The sequence below is a fragment of the Fukomys damarensis genome, unplaced genomic scaffold, assembly GCF_012274545.1.
Source record: "Fukomys damarensis isolate Sample0158 unplaced genomic scaffold, DMR_v1.0_HiC HiC_scaffold_28, whole genome shotgun sequence".
Classification (NCBI taxonomy): domain Eukaryota; kingdom Metazoa; phylum Chordata; class Mammalia; order Rodentia; family Bathyergidae; genus Fukomys; species Fukomys damarensis.
Genome location: NW_022900940.1, coordinates 5,692,849 through 5,716,272, shown reverse-complemented (window position 1 = coordinate 5,716,272; position 23,424 = coordinate 5,692,849). Strand labels below are relative to the sequence as shown.

Genomic DNA, 23,424 nt, shown 5'->3' with positions numbered 1-23,424 from the left:
GAGGGGGATTAGGGCTCGGCGCCAGGCTGCAGCCGCCCTTCGCGCTCCCCGGGTCATGCTGTTTATCAGCCGTGGGGCCCCAGCCCTCTGCACGCCGGCCTCTGTAGGGAGCACCTGGCCGGCAGAGGAGGGCGCTGCCCTTCTTCCCCGAGCGGTGACAGCAGTCGGGGAAAGTTGACGGGTCTCCAGGGAGGCGGTGGAGGGATTAGGGCTCGGCGCCAGGCTGCAGCCGCCCTTCGCGCTCCCCGGGTCATGCTGTTTATCAGCCGTGGGGCCCCAGCCCTCTGCACGCCGGCCTCTGTAGGGAGCACCTGGCCGGCAGAGGAGGGCGTCCTGCCTTTCTCACAGGGCGCTCCGGTGCCATCTGCTCAGAGGCCTCCGTGGCTGTAGAAACTCGCCCCGTCTTCATAGTGCATAACATGACCACATTCCTTGAATATGAACTTATTTTCAGCCTGTCTCCCAGCCCTTCTTCAGCTGAGGATCACAGAGCAGGCCATTGGCTCAACCCTAGTACCTACAGCTGTGCTACACGCACAGCAGGACCACAGGAAATTTTAACAAGTGAATGGGTGGTGTACAGCTATCCTCTTTTAGTATCTGTCCTAGGTGCCCGGGATGACACTTCAGGATGGTCTCCGGAAGTTTATGGAATTTTGGTGGAACTGTGTCTCCCGTGGTTAAGTGTTAGGAAATGTAGGTGACAGCTTTCTCCAAAATGTACTTAGCAAATACAAGTTAGGTTTTAGAATGCCTTGAATGATGAAATGACTGCAGATTGCTTTTTAAAAAAGCATTACTCACTTTTTAAGGGGAGACAAACTCATTCTTTCTTGTTGGAACTAGCAGTCATCTAGAAGAAGTGACATTTGGGGAGTTTCTTTTCCAGGGACTGGCGGGGGGTAGGGTAGATGGCTGAGACTTGTTTTGAAAACATTTTCACTTTCGCTGTGTAATTCTGAGACATTCTACTGTCATAACTTGTGCGTGTCTGTTTTCACAGACTGTGCTGTTGTTACCTGTAATCTGTTTTCAGGGTAGTAAGCCTGAATCCGTGGCCTGATTTGTAAATGTAGTTGAATGGAAAAAAAAAAAAGACCAGCAAGAGTTTTTTGACAGGTCAAATTTAGTTTACCTATGAAAACCCGTTTTAGAGATGATCTAAGATAACAGTATTATATAACAACACAACACTTTTAAGAATATGTAATTCTATGAAGACCCAAACTACATATTTCTTACTATTGATTGGCACATTTTTTCCCTCTGAAGGTCTATGATCAAGTGAAATGTATTTCCACAGTGCCCAAATCTTTAATAGGAATGTGTGTGTCCATTTAAAATCATAATTAGTTTCATCGTTGGGCATGTGAAGTCGTATCTTTTGACCGATCAGTCATTTCTACTTTTTATTGAACATTTTCTTCTCTGGGAATCATATATATCTCCATATATATCTCCTACCACCTCCTCAGAATTATGAACACCTCATGTTCTAAAAGTTAATGTGTAACTTTTTTTTTTGCTAAGAAAAGCAACATTCTTGAGAGAGCACTGTCCAGGGCAACCTTCGCTGAGCATAGTTCTGTCTGCCACAGATTAATCCATTGACCTCTCCTGCTACTTAAAACTCCAGTTTGGCACCAACCTCCCAGCCTGCTCTGTCTTCCAGCCTACTGTGTGATGAAGAATGAGTTGCCCACCCTCCTCATGCCCCGTTTTCACTGTTTGTAAACTGAGGTTAGTCCTAGGATGTACCCCTCAGGGCCGCTCTGAGAATTAAGTGAGAGCCGTGGATGTAAGACACCACACAGGCATAGAGTAAGTGCTCAGTAAGGGTTAGCCATTAACATTGTTCTAACTATGTTTAACTCGGAGAACCTTTTAGTAGAGTTATCTGTATTTTCAGTAGTCATCTCCAGAAAACTGTTACTTAGTTAAAAAGAAAAAAGACTGGATGGCTACGAGTTTAAGCAATTAGAGGGCATAGGGATGAAGCATTTGCGATGGTGTGTATGACGAAGAGGTTTCTTCTTCCCCTTTTCTGGATATTTAAAACCATGGCTGTCTTGATTCTCAGAGGCCACTCTGGCTGTGTGGCTCTGACTTCCTCATCTTCACCTGAGTTTCTATCGCAGGGCTCAGCCCAGGTCCAGTCCTGCTCTGCTCTGCCTTCCCAGTCCCCTTACCCACTCACAACTTCAGCTTAGGCTGGGTCTGCCAAAGTTCCACCTCTGTGGATCCCTCTCCTCTCTGTCCCCATGTGGATGTCTATTACCACGTATATCCACATGGAGCCCCTTCCCAGCCACCTCCTCGGCTGCCCTCCCACGCCCACACCTGTGCATCTGAGCTCACATCTGAGCCGCTAGCAGCAACTGCATTCTCCGGGAGCTCAGTCACAACCCTGGAGTCCTCTGTACCCAGCTGTATCACCTAGGGTTCGCTAGAGGAATAGATCTGATATATGCATGATATAAAGGACTTATGAGGAATGGATTTAATACTATATATATATGTGATATATATAAAGGTTTGTAAGATAGGCTCACAGTGGCTGCCTGAAGAGTCAGGTGTGGAAGAGTGCAGAAGGGCTGTGTGCACGCTGGAGAGCCTGCCTGAGGATCCAGCTAGAGGTTGAAGGCCTGGAGCTGTCTGCAGAGTCCCATACAAGTTCCTGTTGGGAAGCTTAAGGATCTGTGCTGGATGGCTGGAGATGATGTGTTTAGGCTACACGCCTATGGGTTGGTGCCATGCACACCCATGGTGGGCTTTCCCTCTTCAGTAAGTCAGTCATCCAGACACAGAGAGAACTGTGCTGACCAGGGCCTGCAGAGAGAGGGACATCAGGTCTTTCTTATTCAAGTTGACACTGTGAGTGGCTATCACACCAGCTGACTCAGCTGCAGAAGCCACAGTGCTCAGAGCAGCCAGAAGATTGCACTCTTCCCGCTCCTGCCCAGTCCTCCTTTCTCCCCAAGTCACTCTCCCTCCGGCTTTTGCCCTTCAGTCCATTATTCTGTCCCTAGCATCTCAAGCATGGCCCTTTACCATGGAAGCTCCTACTCCTTGGAACACTCTTATGGCTATCTGCTCAGTCTGTACTTGCCTGTCCTTTGAGCCGCTGCTTGAATGTCGTCTCAGCAAGACCTTCCCGGACCACTCATCAGGAGACCCTATCCTTTCCCTTACTCAGTATCACAGGTGTTATTCAGTTCTCACTGCAGGTTTGCCTTCTGTGGTGCTGTTTTAGTCTGATGGTCACTTGTACATCTTCTCTCCATCCCTCAGCTAATTCTGAGTTCTGGACACACATTTCTGAGGGCCGGGGAAGTCCATAGTCACTGTCAGTGCTGTCCTGATTATTCAGTAAATGGAAATGATTTCTTTCCACTGTCTTCCGCCCACCACATGTTGGTTCACAACCCACCATACTACCCATGTTTCAAAGTTGGAATTTCTGTTTGTTCTTAGATTTACCCAAGCACCCCATTCCTTCCAGCTCTGTTCTCCATGCTATTGAAGACCCTTCAAAAACTAAGCTATCCCTTCCTTTCCATGTCCTGATCTCTAGCCCCATTCATACACCGGCCTGCTTAGCTGCCTACCTGCATCCCAGCTCTTCCTTCCTCCAAGCATCCCCACCTTAACTGGAGACATCTGAACATTGACCTGATCTGATCATCCCAAAACTTTCTCACTCTGTCTTCTGCCATGTAGCAGATACACGTGATGTCGCTCATCACTGAAGGGTGCCTCCACTGTGGGCTTGTGTGATTCATAGGGTGGACAAGGGGAAGCTTCTACTTCTGCTAGAGCACTTCTTAGTGGTGGTATGGTGGCAGTTTGTTTTCAGACGTGGGCCAAGTTAGTTTGAAGAAGGGTTTTCCCAGATTTTTTAAAAAGGGAAAACCAGAGTTACAGATCGCGATTAGATTTATTTTGCTGTTTTATTTATATATTGCTATTTTAAGTATGAAGTTCTCCTGTTTTTTAGCCTTAATGTCTACCTCTCACCAGCTCTAACATACCACTCAGACTGTCCTCTGGCCCTTTCTTGGATGAACCATTGAGGAATTTGTCTCATGATGTCCCTGCTGCTTGGGATGCTCTCTTCTCCCCTTTGTCTAGCCTAAAAAACTTCTGTGCATCCTTCCAGGCCTTTCTTTCTTACTAGCAATGTCTTCCTTTCTGCCTCTGCCCACCCCTTTGTGTCCCCACAGCATTAAAAAGATAGATGAGTGTTCATATCATGAAGTATGGATTCTTTTTCCATCTCACTGTCTGGACTGTAACACTCACCCTCTCTTCTGCCATACAGCAGATTTTTGCTTTATGTCTCCCACCACCTAAGGGTGTCTGTGCCTCACGTCTGTGATTCCTGGGAGTGCACATGACAGTGCCTGGCACAGATGCTTAGTGAATGTGTGTGGACCTCTGTTTTTTTACCACAAAGATGAGCCATGCTGTATGTATGTCACCACCCCCACCCCATTCAGGCTTAGCTCCCCCGAATTTGCGTGTCCCAAAGTGCAGTCCTTCATCCACTAACATCAGAACACCAGACTGTGCTTGCTAAATAGAGGCTGCCAGGGCTGCTCTAGACCTACTCCATCAGACTTCTTAGAGTAGAAGATGAATTAGTAACAAATGCCTTACATGTCTCAACTTTATAGTTAACTGCTCTATGTATTAACTGTATTAATTAGGCATATTGGTTGCAATCACTGTTTTAAGTTATGGGAACACAGAGATGACTGCACCGTGGGCTTTGCCCTCCCAGGAAGACAGCTCACATGCTGTATGTGTCAGCGGCACCAGGGAAGAGTTCAGAGAGGTGTTGAGTCCTGCAGGGACCTATGGGATGTGATGTATCCAATTGTGTTCCAATGTTGTGGTGTTGTCATCCGCAAGCCCGCTTGTGGAACAAGGTTCCGGAGCTCAGACAGGGAGGGTAAGGCACAGAATCACCAGGCAGACTCCAGGGAGGTTTCTGGGAGCTTCTGCCTTACTCGGGAAATGCACAGGCTTATGTAGGGAACCATGGGGGAGGAGTATGGGAGGAACATTTAATGTTTGGCGATATCTTATTGGCCAGACATGGCGGAGTGATTTTTCTTGGGCGAGGAGGAGTCACGGACTAGGAGCGGAGGTGTAGCCTGTTGGACTGGACCCAGCATGTATGCACTATGAAGATTTCGCTCAGCCTTAGCAAGGTCTCCCAGTTAGCTCAGGAGACAGGAGTGCGGTGCACCTGGCCCAGCCAGGCTGGAACTTCTCCCACACTGTGGTCTCTGATAATTAATCTGACACATGGAGGTGTGTGTGGCCAGGATTAAAAGAGACCACTAAATCATCTTTGTTCATAGGGTGATCTGTAGGAACAGAATCAGGAAAGTAGGCTGTGTGGAAGAGCCACATTTGATAGGATACAGGAGCTGGCGCCATCACTTTCCCTATTTTTCCCCCATTCTTGCCCTCTGTTCCCATGGAATCTCTAAATAGCCAAGGATTTCACTTTTTGTGAAAGGGCCTTTCCCTGAAAAACTCACAGTCTCTCCAAGTATGGGTCAGTGTTTGTTTCTCCCAGTATAGCCCCAGCGCCTTTAACATCCTCACTCAAAAAGTTACTGATTCTTTGCTGGTACTAGCTGGTCTCAAAAAAGTTTTTTTTCCTATTTTTAATATTATAGCATCAGGGATTTAGCTCATTGGCACTACACCTGCCTCACAAGTGCAAGATCCTAAGTTCGATCCTCAGTACCAAAAAATTAAAAAAAAATTACGGGTGCCACTTTCTTATTTTTAAACCTAAGAGAGCAAGCAAGACTTTAAAGTCTAGCATGAGGACACTTCGAAAGTTGGCCTTATTTATTTGTATTTGTTAACGTTGACCATTATACTTCTCTCCCACCCACCTGAGTGTGTAACTGTGTATCGAGAGAAAAAGAGCCCCAGTGGCTCCTGCCAAGGAACTCTGTAATAGGTAGGAGTGACTGTAGATCAGTGATGGTGAACCTTTTAGAGCTTTCAGTGATAACGAATGGCCAACACAGGAACCCTTGCCATGGGTTCACCACCACTGCCCTAGATGAAAGCAGGGAGAAATCAAAATCAAATAAATATGCAGAACTAAATCAGTGATATTATATGGATACTTTCAACAGATACATTATTAACTGTTCATAATAGGCTCGGACGGTTTTTGTATGAGACTTTCTCAAACAGAAAGCTGGTGTAGCCACAAGCCACAGATCTATCTCAAAGTGATTAAAATAAAATCTTCTTTCATGGAATGATGATGTGCGAGCTGCATAGTTAATCAAGTAACTGGGCCTAGACAGCTTCTGACATTGATGTAAATTCCACAGCAGACTGGCTTTAGGAGTCAAGTCAGACTATTGGCATCATTCATTTTTCATTAAGCATTGTTGTGTGTGTGTGTGTGTACTAAACACACGTGTCCAGTAATTGGATATGCTAGTAAAGTTTTAAATGTCTTTTTCTTTTTTTCCATTACCATTTCTTAATCGTTAATTAAGTGTTTTTGGTATAGTTTAGATGTACATGATGATCACATTCATCATATGGAATTTGTACCTGTATATGATATATCTGGATTATTTTTTTTAATGACATCTACTTCAAATTGTTAATAGAAACCAGGCATGGTAGTGCACACCTATAATTCCAGCACTTGGGAAGCTGAGGCAGGAGGATGGTGTGAGTTCAAGGTCAGCCTGGGCTGCATAGTAAATTCAAGTCTGAACTGCACAGCTAGACCTTATCTCAAAAAAAAAAATTGTTACTAGGAATACACTTTAGTACTATGTATTAAGCTCTGAACTAAGTGCTATACAGAATTATCCACAAAATCCTCACACTATTAAAGTAGGATATAGTAGCAGCGTTTTACAGATGAGGAAATTGAGGCCTACAGAAGTCCTCATCTGAGGCCATTATTATATGGAAATGGGATTTGAATTAAGGACTGTATGACCCCAAGTGCTGCTGTCCTTTGAAGACTGTACCCCTATGAATAGGCAAATGGATGGGACATAATTCTTCTATATCTCAAAGCCCAAAATATGGGAGCTGGATAGGACTTAGAGGTAACCTGGCCCAGTTGTGGTAGTTCACATCTGTAATTCCAGCAATGGCACCTGAGGCAGGAGCATAGCTGTGAGTTCAAGGCCAGCTTGGTCTATAAGGGTGAACCCTGTGTCAACACCATCAAACAAAATTAGCCTGGGCTTGCCACTGAATTTCAAAGATGGAAAAACTGAAGAATAGTTTCATAGGATAAAGTGAAGCCAAGGACACCCTCTGTCAGACTTTGCAGAGCAAAGAAGAGAGCCTTGCCTGAAAACTTGTATGAAGCCCCTTTGTGGACTCATCTTTCACATTTAATGGTAACACCATCAGCATAATGGCTTTGAGTGGCGATAAATGCATCAGTGAGAAGAGTACTTTTTACATTGTGCTTGTCATGCTGTTGCCATTTGATTTCACTTTTCACATCATTTGCTTTTCTTGTGATGATTCAATTTAGGTGACTCAGGCCAGCACATTTCAAACATCAGTGTGGGTATGAATTCCTAGGGTCTTAGATGGGCCTTGAAGGCTCTGCGCCTCTAACAACTCCCAGGAGACGCTGCCCATTGACTGACTCAAGTGGCAGAGATGGAGACAGGGTGTGAGGAAACCTTTTAGCATGTCTGCTTTGTCGGAAGCATCTGCGAGTATCCTTATCTTTTGTTTTTGTAGCTGGTGACTAATGCCATGGCCTGCTAAGTTCTGGTCAGGAAATGCTCAAGATAATTTGCTTAGGCATTTACCAAGACCTGTCTCCATGAACTTTCTTAATGAGCTAAGGCCACAATGGTATCTTTAAAGGTGGGGCTTGGTAGGAAGAGTGCATTTGGAAAACCTGAATCGAACTGCAAGGTGCAGGACAGGTGGAACCATGCTGAGTGCAGAGTGTTCATGGCACCAAACCAGAGTGTTGCTTGTGTTGGAAGCGTTTGGTTTAACCTTGTGATTAAGAGCAAGATTGTCAGCTCTGCTGCTGGCCAACTGTGCATCTTTGGCTAAGTGACTGTACCACCCTCAGACTTAGTTCCCTTATCTGCAAAGGAGTGGTAAAATGAGACATTATATGCACATGCAATAGGACATGTAGTCTTTGCAACTCAGTATTTCCCTAAACAAGAAAGAGGATGAAATACTTTGAAGTTAAATTAGCAAAGAGTTTTACCTAGTGAAAATTCTCCAGGACCCACTTTGATGGACAAATAAACATGATTTGCAGTAACATACTAAGTTTCTGTGTGTAAATGGTGCTTAAGTGACTGGAAACCGTGTAAGTAGAACAGCTGGTCTAACCTTATTGGATGTCCTCCTTTTTTCCTGACTCTTCCAATAAAAAGAGATTTTCACCAATTCTACATAGAGGATTGTAAGATATATTCACCATTATTCTGTTAAGTTGGAGACAGGAGTAATGCAAAACTGGAGTAGGAAGTTTTAGTCTAAGTAACATAAACAACTCCCTAACCCTTTACATTAATCAGCTGCTTGGCAGACCTTGGGTCCCTTCCCACTGTGCTTTCAACAGCACAGTTTCTGAATTGGCCAAAGCCAAAGAGAAACAGCCTTCACTCCAGCTGTGAGTAGGCCCAGCACTGGGGCCTGATGGCTGTTCTTTTCTGAGGGTAGATATAGAGGGTGCTAAGCTATATGTATGATTCTCACTCTCCCGCAGATTAAAAAGCCTTCTTGGTATCTCTCATAATGCTGATGGCTTTCTCATCAGTGCCCTCTTCTTCTGTCCATCTCAGTGATGATAGTGACATCAGCAGCAATTGCCTACTGGATGCAATTAGATGTGCTGTGTAGATAAATGTTTTATATACTAGCAAAGTAATGGGGGAGAGATCTTGAACCTTGTTTCTAAAGAAGCAAGTATCAGAAAAGTCAGGCTTGACCCACAGCTGATAGGTGGCAGAGTTGGGCTGGAACTGAGGCCTGTAGATTCCAGAGACCATCCTCTTAACCCCTGTGTTTTCCTGCCTTTTTGCTTAAGTCCATTGGTAGCCATTGTTTGGTGCAATGTCTTTCTGCATCTCTGTCTCTGCCCTTCCCAAGTATGTGACTAGATGTGTGGTGGTGGAATACTACAGGCAGGAGCAGAGGGTGGATCCAAGGAAAGAGTAAATAATCCAAAAAATGGGAGAGATCAGTTCATCACAAGACCTGCTAATGTGACCACCTATGCTGAAAATGACAGCTTGGTTTTTACTGAGAGGCAACCTAGTCTAAGAGAAAGGTTATGGGCATCAGAGCCAGACACGTGGAGAGGAGTCCAAATGTGTTACTTAAACATAAGACTCAGTTTCCTAATTTGTGAAGCAGGGACAATGATATCAACTTTGCAGGCTTGCTATAAGGATGAGAGAGGATGCATGTTCAGTAACAGGAAGCCACAGTGTCCCACTTTTCTTCCCACCTCTCTGAGCCTTCTTTCCTACCTCTTTTCATCCAAGCAAATAGAAGAGGTCTAGGCATTATTTCTTTGCCTGAAAAAACCTGGGGAAACTCTCAGAGGAGGGGTAAAGAAAGGATTCTAGAGCATAAACTCCATGAGGACAAGGGCTTTGTATAGAATTATCACCACCCTGTCCCCAACAGCTAAAAGTTGTGTGCCCAGCCTGAGAAATGTAGCAAGGCCCTGTCTCAAAATAAAAAATACAAAGAACCTAGGGATGTAGCCCAGTGCAAAGACTCAGTTCAGTCTTCAGTTACACACACACACACACACACACACACACACACACACACACACATTAAGAATAGCTAATATGGCTCTTGTTTAACTCTGAACCAGTAAGCCCAGTACAGACTGACTTGTTTACAAGGCAGATCATTTGCAAATCTTAGCTTGTTTGCCCCTTTAAAATGGATTTTAAATTTTGCCCAATTTTTCTTGCTAAAGAAGCCTGGTAAGTCCAAATTTTCTTGCTAAAGAAGAAAGTTTGGGCATGAGGGTTAGGCCTGTTGGTGTTTTCCAGGCACAGAACACAATGCATTACACTGACTGGATGAGCCAGTGTAGCCTGACAACAACCAGCAACTGGAAAGAACCTTTAAGACCATAGAATCCAACCTCCTCCATGAAGAAATCAGGAAACTCTGGGATGCTGAGGCAGGAGGGTCAAGCCCAACCTGAGAGACTTCGCGAGACCCTGTCTCAATATTTTAAAAGTTTAAAAAGGAATGGAGGGCCGGGGATTTAGCTCAGTGGTTCCGCCGCCTGCCTTGCAAGCACAAAGACCGGAGTTCGATCCCTGGTACAAAAAAAAAAAAAACAAAGTAAAAAGGAATGGAGATGTAGTTCTGTGTTAAGGCCCTGGGTATAATCTTCAGCACCACAGCCAAACAAACAAAAAATCCATCTACATCATAAAGTGTTAACCTATTAAGATAGAGCTATTGTTAGGCTTGATCCGATCAGTGTTTTGTTTTGTTTTGTGAGGCCTTTCCTTACCCTGCTCCATTTAGAAGGACGATTTTAATAAAAAAATCATATGGGCTTACTCTGGCCTTGAAAATGATCTTCAGCAAAAATGGTGCTCTTGCTGGTCCTCAGTTCCAGGAGTGTAGTTTGTACAGCCATGGCATGCTGTCCCCACCCACCTGGGAATGCCTTTCCTGTCGCTCTTCCCTACAGTGCCCAAGGATGTGCTTCTGGGTGTTGATGGTTGGCAGAGAGCAGAGCATTCATTTCTTTTACAGATTGTGGGTCAGCTGTGAGCATGGTGCTTTCTTCCTGCAGCAGTCCTCTCTCTTATTTCTCATTATCAACCAGGCCTGGGCTGTTGGGCACTGTGTGGTGAAATACATTTTAGACTTGATTTAACTGGACCTCAACTCTTCAGCACAAACTTAGTAATAGGGAATAGGAAACAGTGCTGGGAATTGAGAATCTTAACATCTAAAAATCAATGAGATTGGATTATTTTACCTACAATCCCAGAATGGTGCTTGGTAAAACCAGCTAAAATGCAGAGGATTTTCTGGTAAATAACTCTGTAGTATGTTGCCATCTAGTGGAGCACATAGCAAATTTAAGGTTAATGTGTTTTGACCGTGATCAGCAGGAGGTAACAGAAAGATTTTCTAGAGGCAAGTGTTTGGGGAACGCATTCAAATTCAGGAGAGACCAAAGTTTAGTGACATTTCCCTAAAGAAGGAGGCCCATGGTCATTCTGCTTCTCGAGAAAGTGGTTATTGACCACCAGGCTGTGGGCAAGTTTTCAAACACATCACCTGAGGAGGACGCTGAGTTTTCGTTGTCACTGCTACAGAAAGCAGTTTCTTATCAAAAGCCCGATGTAAAATTTTTGATTATTACTTTGTTATTTCAGTGTTTTTCAAAATGTGATTTTAATGTTTTCAATACCTTTCTTACTTACTTTTCCTTTTCTTCTATTAAATTTCCAGAAAATATATATGTTAATTTTTAAGAGAAGTAAACATAAAACTTCACCCAGAAGCAGTTTCTTATTTTAAATTCTAACTGGCGTTCCCCAAATGTTCAAGTCTGTTATCTAAGAGCTGATTTTTACTAAGGTCGTATGTTGACTGTCTCATGAACACTGTTTTTGTTTGCATCTTTGTTCTTTTGCGGATGTTTCCTTAGATCTCTCCCTGGTGCCACAGCGGCTGAGTGTGCCTCAAATCTGAAGAAAATCTACACAGTGCAAACAGTGCAGGTAAGATCCAGAAAAGGGTGTGGGGGGCTGAGACAGCTCATACTGGCCAGTTAGTTGTTCTCCACTTTAAGGCCGGGTAGCCCTTGCCAGGGCTTCTGTTCTGAATCTGGTTCTCAGGTCCATTTTGGTGCAGCTGCCCTTGGCCAAGTCCAAGCTCAGATGGCCTGCTTCTCTCTTGCTTGGCACTTGCTAGGACTTTATTACCTAAGCTTTCTACAGATCCACATGAGAAGTGGACTGCGGTTAACAGTGACTGTTGTGGCCTGCTTCGCAAGTGCAAGGTCCTGAATTCGATCCCTGGTTCAAAAGAAAAAGAGTGACTCCTGTGAGGACATCCGTGCACGTCCCTCTTCCAGCTGCAGCTGTGCCGCCCATTGCTGCATCTGTCTTCCCCATCTGTGCAAGGTGGGGGCGCGCATCCACAGAGACACCGATGGTTAGGGGACACGCCAGAAGAGCAGGTAGTGTCAGGATGAAAACGCTTTACTTTCTGATACCACTGCTCTGATTTAGGCACTTAAGAACCTTGTTAATTTCTGTAGAGTCGATGTGATAACGGCACCTACGTCCACAATTACTGCAAGGATCGAATGACGCAGTGTTTACTCTGTGCGTGGCAGAGCACCTGCCAGGTGCTCAGCTTGTGGACATTTTTGGTTCTGTCAGTTCTTTATCCAACTCTGAGGGTGAACATTTTCAAAAACTAAATTTGTTTAGCTGATCCTATTTCTAGTTTCCCCACAAGCAAATCCCATCAAGTTTCTCTCCTCTCCTGGTGTCACACGCTCCTGCAGATGTAATGAGGCTTTTGACAAAAGCAGCTTCAGAGTTGCTCTGCCTTAACATCCTGGATTTCCTAGAAGGCACAGATCATAAGTAATTTTCCTTTCGTGTTGCTAAATCTTGTAATGTCTTAGAAATTCCAGTAGATTACTATCTGGATTATGTCCTTTAAGCAGGTTCTTCCTTGCAGAAATAGCACATAGATCCATTTTTCAAATCCTAGTGCCAACATGTAGTTTATAAAGTCGTACTTTTGTAGCTGCACAACCCCAGGGATCTGATTGTAAGATGCTGTGCACGGCTGCTGAGGGCAGTGAGCTGGTGTGAGACACATCCCAACCACAGGCCATTTCTTATCCACTTGGGAAAATGACATAAGGACGTGGAAAGCAAATAACAGGGCCTCTGCAAAGAACCATTCAGTGCCAAGTACGGGAGGTGTCATGGGGCAGCACGTGGGCTGGTGTCAAGAGAAATCAGTGCCCGCCTAGTCTGGGAAAGCTTTCTCTCACTTCTCCCTCTCCATGAATTTGCAGACATTGTTGCCTTTTCCCAGCAACCATTTTATAGACCTCAGAGGCCTTAATTTTAAGGTCTCTCATGTGGAAGCTGTTTGGTCCTATTGGTCTTTCAGGGACTCATTAGGCTTTTACTGCCCTTCTGACAGTTAGCTCCCAAGAGTAGGGTGTGGGAGCCACATAGCCATCGGTAAGTCAGATACTAAGTATTGGCTCATTTTTCCTGACCCTGTATGATAACACAGAGTATTTGGATCCAGCAGCATGTTAAGATCTTTAGGGAACAATTTAAATTTCCCAGGCTGGTACATGTAGGAAACACTAACTGTACTTTAGAGGGGCCGGGGGTTTAGCTCAGTGGTTCGGCCACCTGCCTCAAAAGTGCAAGGACCCGAGTTTGATTCCCGATACCAAAAAACGAAAACTATACTTTAGGGGAAGGGGTATAGCTCAGTGCTACAGCTTACCTAACATGTGTGAGGCAGTGTGTGCTTCGGCAGCACATATACTAATGTGTGAGGTCCTGGGTTTAGTCCCCAGGCACCAAACAAAACATGACAAGACAAAAATACTAAAACAAACTATACTTTATTAGGATATAATTTGTGTGCACAGTAGATGCATGTTTCTCAAGTGCAAATTTAGACAAAGATATATACATGTAACCATTACCTAGATCACAATTAAAAACAATCATGCCAGAAATTTTCTTTGCACCCCGTTTCCTATCAGTTCCCCTCCTCCAGGTGCAGCCACCATTCTGATTCCTACAGCATACATTCCTTTTGTCTGCTATTGAACTTCAGATAAAGGGAATCACATAATATTATATTCTTTTGCATCTGTTCTCTTTCACCCAATTCAGTCTGAAGGATTGAATGAATGAGAAATAAATAAATGAAACGCTTTTCCTGGATCATAACAGGTAGTTCACATAAAGAGCCACTCACCTGTGGGCTGTGCATTTTCAGTGGGGACAAAATCTGGCTCTCAGGAGATCAGTAAGCAAATTTTACTGCTTCATTTAAAAAGCATAGACATACATGCAGTCTGTAGATAAGTACACAGTCTGTTGCGATTTTAAAGTTTCCTCAGCGATTAGGTGAAAAGGGCTCCTTTAGGGCAGCTTTACCTACGGGGAAAGGTAAGAAGAAAAAAAGGCAGAGAAACACTGCTGTAAGTGGCCAAGTGGAAGTTCCTTCTGGGGACTGATGTCTTTGTTTACTCCACTTTCCTCATCTGATAATAACCATGCTTACTCCATAAGGCTGGGTGAAGGTTAAGAGAGATGAGAGGTGGTTCCCTATAAGGTCTGGCACTCGCTAAGTCTTCCCATGTTGCCCTTGCATGTTGTGACTGGACTGTACCCCCTCTGCTCCAGGAGCTGACTGGTGGGGTTGTGGGTTAGTGTATGTGGAGGTCACGCTGCCCGTATTTATATTCTCTATCTGGTACTTAATAGCTTGCACAAGTTATTTAACCTATGTCTCCATTCACTAATCTATAAAATGGGAAGAATCATAATAGAGACTTTTATTATGATCTATCGAAAATGAAATGGTACAGAGAAGTAAAAGCACAGTAAGTGCCCAGCGATAACAATAATCTCACCTGCCATCATTTTCTCCTTCTGCTGTGGCATCTTTTCATACCTTTCCTCAGTCATGTTTTACATAAGGAAACTATATACACTGGTTCTAGGTTATTTATTTCTATGTATTTCAAGCAGTTATGCCCTGGATTAAACCACTACTAACACCTCTATTTGTAAAAACATATTTAACTTATTCATAACTTTTGGGAGTTCAGCCCATGTCTAACATCTCTGGAATGGTCCTCAGTGCTCAAGAACTAGCTGGCATGCTTCCTTGAAAGTCATCCGAGGACACACTTGTCCCAGCTGTCTTTTTGTTCTGTGATTGTACGTTGATGCTCTGTCACTCTGTCAACACTGAAAACCTTCCTCCCTACTCCTGTTTATGTTTTTCCCATATATGGTTGGGTGAAATGTAAGAACCATGGGTTATTAGTGAGTGCTCTACATTAAGACGTAGAGCATCTTTTTATACATAAGGCCCTTCTGCAAATCCCAGTCGGTGTGGGTGGGGGAGGAGTCATTATTCCCAAGTATTAGCTGGGCAGCCTGAGGCTGGTAGGTAAGTGGCCCAAATGTCCAGTGGAAACAGCTAGTCACGCTGTGCCTGCAGGGCTGGAACTTTCTCCGCTTTGGTTCAGCTCTTCCGTTTACCCCTGTGACTTAGGAGTGCAGGATGCCAGACCTGTAGAGGACCCGGTGACCCCTACTGCAGACTCTCTGACTGCAGCCAGCAGTGATTCGAACACTGCCTGGAGTTAGAGTTATTGCCTACTTTCCCATCTTTCATGGAGATTTCTTAGGTGTGTTTTCCACACATGCTTATTGATCCCTTCCAGTCTTTTGAACGTACGCATTGCACATTTTTCCCATGTGACTGCACCCTCTGCGGGTGCAGCACAGAAGAGAACATGACTTCCAAACATGCCCAGGGGGTGCTGGGGGAGAATGTGGAGCTACCTGCCAGGTGGAATTTGCACAGGAGGGTCCCTCGTCCCCAGAACCTTTCCATTTTACCTGCCACAAGACTAAAACTTGCAGGCCTGAAAATGCATTCCTGTATAGCATTCTGCCTCAGCCCTCGGCAATTTGTGTTACCAATTTCGACATTTGCCATACTGGTCCGCTTACGCGGTGTTCTACCAGATATAGCCCATAAATTGAGGCTTTACTTAAATTTACACAACAGGTACTTCATATTTTTTAGAAATAGAATTTCAGTATCATTCCTCATAGCCCGAAAGTCTTCATAAATAGTATGTATAATTTATTAAAATGAAGAGAATAAAGTCACCCTGGGTACTGCCAGTGACACCAAGACTTCTGTTGACAATAGGTCAGGCTGCCTGATCATGGAGCGGTGGTACTATGGGCCATTAAGTTAGAGCAGCAGACTCATTCTCAGACCACTTGATCAGTGATGCTTGTGCCTTGAGAAGCAGAAGTCTGTAGGTCAGTGTTGATAATAGAAGATGACAGAAAGATTGATCCATTGGCTTCCTGCCTTGGACACAGCAGGACAGCCTGTGGCAATGGCGTCTTGTCATAAAAGGATCTGGAGGGGACACGAGGGAAAAGAGAGTGGCACTAAAGAAAAAGGGGCAGAGATAGTGAGAGGGAGAGAAAGACAAACCTGAAGCCAGATCTGCCTCGTAGCTCTACCTAGTGCAAACTTCATATCCAGTGTAACAGGATTCTTTATAATTGTTTAATTTATTCATTGTACGTGTAATGGGATTAGCATATGTGGTCACAACCCAGTTATGTAGAAATAGAAGTGACAGAGCACTAGAATGAAGAGCACCAAAATGATGCTGGAGAACTTACAGGGCTGTCACTCCCCTGGTCAGTTCAGGTTCCCCAAGGACATTACAGTGCATACTGGTGTCCACCAGCATTGGCTGAGCGAATGATGCCAAGCCTTTATACTTCACCTTGTGCTTGATTATTGAGGCATTGAAAAAAAGGATTTAGCCATAATTCATAAACATTATACCTGGTTTTATTTTTACTGCACTGTTTTTTTCAGGCTGAATAGAATTAATTTTAAGCTTAACGACTTTTGAAATCTCATTGCAAGTTTTAATCTCTAGAAAGATATAGGTGTTTCAATTTTTTTTTCTTTTGGCAGTACTGGAGATTGAACCTAGGGCCTTTGTACTGAGCTACATTCCTAGCCCTGTTTTATTTTGAGTCTCTGATTTTTTTTTTTCCAGTTCTGAGGCTCAAACTCAGGACCTTGGGCTTGTGAGGCAGGCACAGTGCCACTAAGCTACATCCCTGGCCCACCCTGTTTTATTTTGAGACAGAGTCCAGTAACTAAATTGCCCAGGCTGCTCTTGAACTTGTGATCTTCCTCGCTCAGCCTCCCAGAGTGCTAGGATTACAATGTGCAGTTTTAAAAATGTGTTACAGAGAGTGTAATTATGAATTCTCAAGATTTCACTGTAGTGGCCCTTTCTCTTCCTCAGTGGAAAAAAGAGGGCTCCAGGAACCTAGTAATGTCTGGTTCTGTCCTCCAACTACTACAGTGTCATACCTAACAAATATTGTTTGTTAGATGAGCTTTGCAACAGGAGTCAGACCATTGCACTGCCCTGTACTTTTGAATGAGACCCTCTCAGAGATATCACCAGATGTTTCACTTCCATCTGTTCCCACACAGATGTACAGATTGGTGCTTTAATAAATATGCTCATCAGAGTTGAGTTTCTCACCGTCTCTGGTTGGGCTGCAATCTCTTCCAGTCAGATATGCCCAGATAAACAGTATCAGTTATCTATATTTGATTTTGTTTTCAAGAGACGCTTCCAAGGTTGCAGCCCTTAACAGGGTTGTCCTGAACTTTGCAAGGAGAGAAGCATTCATTGTAACAGTCTCAAGGTACCTGAAAGAGGAAGTGAAAAGGCAGGGATGTGAGAGCAGAGCTTTGGTTTGGGATGCTGTTGAGATTCAAAATTTGGCAACACAAAGTCCTCTCAGATTTCCTTTAGGCAGGGATTTTCATTTAGCATCATTTTGTCCTTAAATTCAGCAGAAGTCATTGCCACATTGGTGTCTCAGGCTGGAGTGAAGATGGTCACCAGACTCCATGCAGTTCAGGACATCTGACTGGGAGGAAAACATCTTCAGCGCGTGTCTAGGCTTCCTAGATTGGAGGAGGGCACTTCTAACACATACAGTAGCATCGTGAAAGAAAACAGGTTAGTGGTTAAGAAAATAGGGATTTCAGACTCAGAGCACCTGGATTAAATTCCAGCTCTGTGTGTTCACCCATACCACAGATGGGACCTGAACATTGGAGTCATTTTATGCTAGCACAGCATTTGTAGGATAGGTGCCTGCATAAGGGCAGACATCGGAGGATCCAGTCTTACTATCGGGCTCCTTTCAGCTGTTCCTATGTTAGCACCATTTTAGGAGAAAGAATGCCAGGTGGATTCTCAGTTATTAATCTACCACCATGGGCTTTTTTCCCTTCAATTTTCTTTCCATTCATTTTCACACCTTTGCAATTAATTCGGCTTTATTGTATTTTTACACAAAACAAGCTTGAATAACCCACTGGGATTATCGTGTAGCATAAAGAAAATTCCGTTCTACCCATGCCACTCGATTCATGAAGCCTTAGGATTCACGTCTGTAATCACTCTGTTACTTACCCTGTTTCATTAGATCTCCGAGGAGACCCACCTTACCACACAGAATGATATTTCTCATTTTCACATAATTCTAGGCATAGAATTCATACTGTAGTAATTCTATGGCCTAGTCCTAACAGGCTGGGAAGCATTTCTTTTTCTTTTTTCTTTTCTTTTCTTTTTTCTTTCTTTTTTTTTTTTTTCTTTTGTGCTGGGGATTGAACTCAAGACCTCACACTTGCCAGGCAGGTGCCATGCCGCTGAGCTAAATCTAGCCCTGGGGAGCATTTTCTTCTTCAGAGCCTCAGTCTTTGTCCTAATCCCAGTGGTCACTCTACACAGGGAATTTGGTAGCCTCTGTATCCCAGTCTCCTTATCTATGAAATAAGGCAATAATCTGCAGGAGGTTGTTATTAGAATAAGTTACATAAATATGTAAAACTAACAGACCAAGTCCTGACACACACAACAGTTCAGTAATTGTTACTTGGTTTTGCCGTTACTATTACTGTCTCTATTGTGATGACTTTCTTTTGTATTATCACTTTTGCTGTAGTCACTCTGTGTCTTCGTGAATTCAGGTTACTATAACAGTCCCATAGACCAGGGGGCTTAAGCAGAAAACCTGCATTTCTTGTACTTCTGGAGTCTGCAAGTCCAGGATCTGGTTGCCAGCCTAGTTGGGGTCAGGTGAGGACCCTTCTCCTGGTCTGCAGACAGCTGGGAGCTTCTTGCTTCCCGGTAGAGAGTTGGCAGCCTTCCTCTTATAAGGACACTCACCCTCTCCTGAGAGCTCTGCCATCCTGTCCCAGGTTCCCCCTAAGAGTGCTGACTCCTAGCGCCATCCCACTGTGGGTGGAGCTTCACCATGCAAGTTTTTCGAGGACACAGACGTGAAGTCCCCTCACCCTACAAACTTATGCTTCAGTAACTGAGCTGTCCCTGGTTCCTTCTGAGAGGGAAGGAGAAGCAGCTCAGAGCCTGAGGCGGCTCCTCTTCCTCCTATACACTCACAGCCCCCGTGCCAAGCACCACAAACTTCCTAGAGGAGTCTGTTATGAAGAAGTATGGTCCAGTACAACCGTGCAGTACCCAGGCTTCAGTAGATGCCATCGAGGTTTCAGAAAGACCATTGGTTAGCAAGATCCTTTCCACTTTGAGGACAGTGTTAACTTGTTTACCACAGAATACCACTGACAGTGAGTTGTCACCGAACTGATGAGGATCTGAATGTGTCACAAAACTCTGTCAAATATATACTGTAAAACATATTCCCTCTGATTTTTCAAATCTTCCAAAACATAAAATGTCTGATTTCCATACAAATGTTAACCAGATCTACTTAATTAAACATATGCTAGGAAAAATGCACATACTGTCTTTGTCAGTTAGTACTTTCTTGTTTTAAATGATAAATACCATTCTAGATATTTGCGGTATATGCTGTGATGTCATGGAATGCATGTAGATACTAAAATTGTTACTGTGGTGAAGCAGGTTAATATGTCTATCATCTCGCAGGGTTACATTTTTGTGACAAGAGCAGCTAAAATGTGTTTCACAAAAATCCCTAATGCAACATGATTTTACAAATTTTTGTCTAGGTATTGTACTTTATCTTTCCAAGTTTGTTTGTTTTGTTTTGTTGGTTTGGTGTGGGGATTGAACCGACATCTTTGTACTGAGCTACATCCATAGCCCCTTTTTATCATTTATTTTGGGATGGGTCTCACTAAGTCTCTAAACTGACCAGGATGGGCTCAAACCTGCCATCTTCCGACCACAGCCTCCCTGAGTGCAAGGGTTATAGCTGTGTGCCACCACGCCCAGCATTTTGCAGTTTTCTGTGTACACATATTGAATAGGGATATGTGCTTAATAACCATAGCTCTCTAAAAGAAGATAGAGCTTGGTTGTCCCAACATCATTAAGGAACATTCTTTTTTTTTGGTTTTTTGAGACAGGGTCTCACTATCTCTATGTGTAGTTTTGGTTGTCCCAACATCATTAAGGAACATTCTTTTTTTTTGGTTTTTTGAGACAGGGTCTCACTATCTCACTATGTAGTTGAGACTGACCTGGAACTCACTATGTAGCTCAGGTTGGTCTCGAACTCACATAGATCCTCCTGTCTCAGCCTCCCGAGTGCTGGGATTACAGGTGTGCGCTACCACACCCAGCCACTTGGAACATTCTTTAATGTTATATTTTCTAGCAGAAAGAAGGAATACTGAGAAAAAAAAATCTATCTTGGATGGGTAGAACTTAATGAGAATCAAATTTTTCTTTAATTAATTAATGTTGTTATCTATGGGCATAGTAAATCCATATCGAGTATATTAAATGAAATGTTTTTCTTTTAAAGATATTCTGGAGTGTGTACAATAATATCCCTCCTGTGACTAGCCTGCCCTTGAGATGTAGTTACCATTTAATGAGAGGAGAGAGGCGACCACTGTGGTAAGTTTCTGACACTTACTGTGAGGTCACGATGGGAGGGACATGGTTGTAAACTTCATGAGAGATCTTTTCACCTGTAGATATCTCTCAGTGAACCCACAGAAAGTCTGCCATAATGACCAGGGGCTGAGGCCCACCAGAAGGCGTCCTTCCTCTTTGATAGCTTGGTGTAGTGTAGTGATGATGGCATTGGAGAGTCAGTTGCCCAGGCTGGAGTCTAAATTACTAATCTTTATATCACATCCTTCAACCTTTTTGAGTCACTTACTCTCTAATAAAATGGAAGTGTAGGGCCGGGGATGTAGCTCAGTGGTGCCATGCCTGAGTTTGCTTCCCCCTTCCAGAAAAAATAAAGTGGAAGATCTCATCTCATTTAATAGTAAGTGGCAGAAACCAAAAGTGAGCAGAAACCAGCATATTTTTGGAAACCATAACTGAGAAGTCTGCTGAGGCTGATAACCTGCACATCTGGGTTCACAGATGTTATCAGGACCCTGACACCCTCCTTGGCCATCCTTGTGCTGGCTAAATTTTCAAGCAGGCTCTCCCATTTGTGCTGGCCAGTGGCCGTCATAAGCTCCAGCCTCACACCCTTCAAGTTTATCAGTGTCACCATTCGCCAGGCACAATAAAATCCCAGGGCCAGGGTCACCATTCCACCCTGGCCAATCACAAAGACTAGGAAGAGCAGGATTCTCTTAGGCAAACCTTTGTCACAGCCTGACTTGAAAGCTAGGATGTGGATTCGACACTCATCTCTATCTAAGTGGGTCCCACATAAAAGCCGAAGGCAATGGGCTCCCTAAGGGAAGCCCCGGTGCTTAGGAGCAGGTGTGAAGCAGGGACGCAGAGCAGCTGTCCACCACAGGGACACTGGTCCATAGAGATGGAGTCGTAAACATGGTCAGACATGTGAAAGTCCTCACACCCAGGAAGCAGTTACATTAATTGTCCATCGTCAGAGAGTGCAGGGAGCCTCTCTACACCATCTGCTTGAGAATAAGGACCTGTGTCCTGTCCTGTCACCCTCCCTGCCCTCATCACTGTTTTCTTCTATCGCCATCTCTGTCCTCTTCCTTTTTCTTCCATCTGCTTCTGTTTCTAGTCAGAGAGTGGGTGAGGGTGAGGGGAGTTACTGAAAAAATGCCTGGTTGTTTTTATTTTGAAGGTCTTCTATTAGTAAGTTAACTGTATGTAGAAAGGCTTAATCTACATGTATCCAGAACCAGTCAGTCATTGAGTATAACTTTAAACATTGGTCTTTGATACAGGGAAGAGGAGAGTAATGCAAAAGGTGGCGTCTGGAAGATGAAAGTGCCCAAGGACAGCACGGTAGGTTTGTTCTGTTTCCCGTAACTGGCTGGCTTGGGATTGCTGTTGACTGTATGCTCTGAGCATTTTGGACTTTTTAGAGATCCTGCCTAGAAGTCTCCCACCAGGCCTGTGGTAACAAACTCAATTCTGACCTTGGTGACAATTCTGCCTTACACTGTCGCCTTGAAGATGTGATATTGCGCTTCTCTATAGAAACAGTGCGATAGTGTCACTGTATCACATAATCTGCAAGGGTTGAATGCCTGTATCTGCATCAAAGAATACAATGTGTTTAATTTTTTTAATGTCTTACAGTAAAAGACACATTGCCAGTAATCCCCCTCACCATACTCCCCCACTTCAGACACACCCATTATTCTTGCAACTTTCTAAAACAGTGCTGGAAGTCTCTTTTGGGAATGTCTTTGGTTGTATTATTTTGGCTGCCTTGATGTCCTGAATTGATTCAAAATGTTTTCCTTTCATGATCATTTGGACTTTGGCGATGAGCCAGAAGTCTCACAGTGCCAGATCCAGTGAAAAAGGTGAATGAGGACACACCAGAATGTTTTTTATGAGCTCTTCTTTCCATTGGATGATAGTGAGAAGTAGCATTCACTATATTTTTGTCATATTTGATAAAAGCTCTCATGAAAGAGGATATCCAGAACTACTTTATAAAGTGGCAAGAATGATGGAGTAAGTCTGTTCAAAATGAGTATTTTCAGGGGGATTATTGGCAATGTGTCATTTACTGTAAAAATTTTAAAACATTTAAACAGTCACCATATTTTTTGATCACCCCTTGCAAACTACAGAAAAAGCTGTTTGTCTTTATAGCAGTCCTTTCCTCATCAGCCATAACTAACGTGGGGAAGTTGGTTTCCATGGAAGGAAGAAGGGTCCTTCCTGCTAAAAGTTCATTCTTCCTCCACTGTAGGGCAGAAGCACTTCACAGTGTCCGTGGGAAGGAAAATGGGAGCCTTGGAGTCTCAGCATTCATTGGGATTTTAGCACAGGTTGCACCCATATTTCATAGGAATGGGCTCTAACCCTTTATAGTGACTGAAAACGAAATTGTCAGGAGCTGGGCCTAAGAGTCCCCAAAGCTAAAAATAGGAGTTTAACCCACCCTTTTAAATTAAGTAGGCAAATTCTGAAAGGGGTCTCGAGCCTCCTTTGGGCACCCCCTCCCAATCAGGTCACTCACAAACCGAGAGGTCCAGCAGGAGATCTTTATTGAAGGGAGTCAGGCGAGGTACAAAGGCCGGGAGGTGAAGAAAAGGAGGCGGGAAGGCAGAGAGAGAGAGAGAGAGAGAGAGAGAGAGAGAGAGAGAGGG

At 43.9% G+C, this 23,424-nt stretch overlaps 1 protein-coding gene across 2 annotated transcripts in view; it reads left to right on the top strand.

Moving 5' to 3' along the window:
* Window positions 1–23,424, top strand: part of Eif4e3 (eukaryotic translation initiation factor 4E family member 3) — a 55,008-nt gene that overhangs the window by 9,589 nt on the left and 21,995 nt on the right. For both annotated transcript variants that reach the window (XM_019209351.2, XM_019209352.2), the window contains 3 exons: window positions 11,702–11,774; window positions 20,676–20,770; window positions 22,042–22,102. In XM_019209351.2, the coding sequence (XP_019064896.1) occupies window positions 20,745–20,770; window positions 22,042–22,102 (87 nt within the window). In that variant the 5' untranslated portion in view covers window positions 11,702–11,774; window positions 20,676–20,744. The remainder of the gene's footprint in view (window positions 1–11,701; window positions 11,775–20,675; window positions 20,771–22,041; window positions 22,103–23,424) is intronic.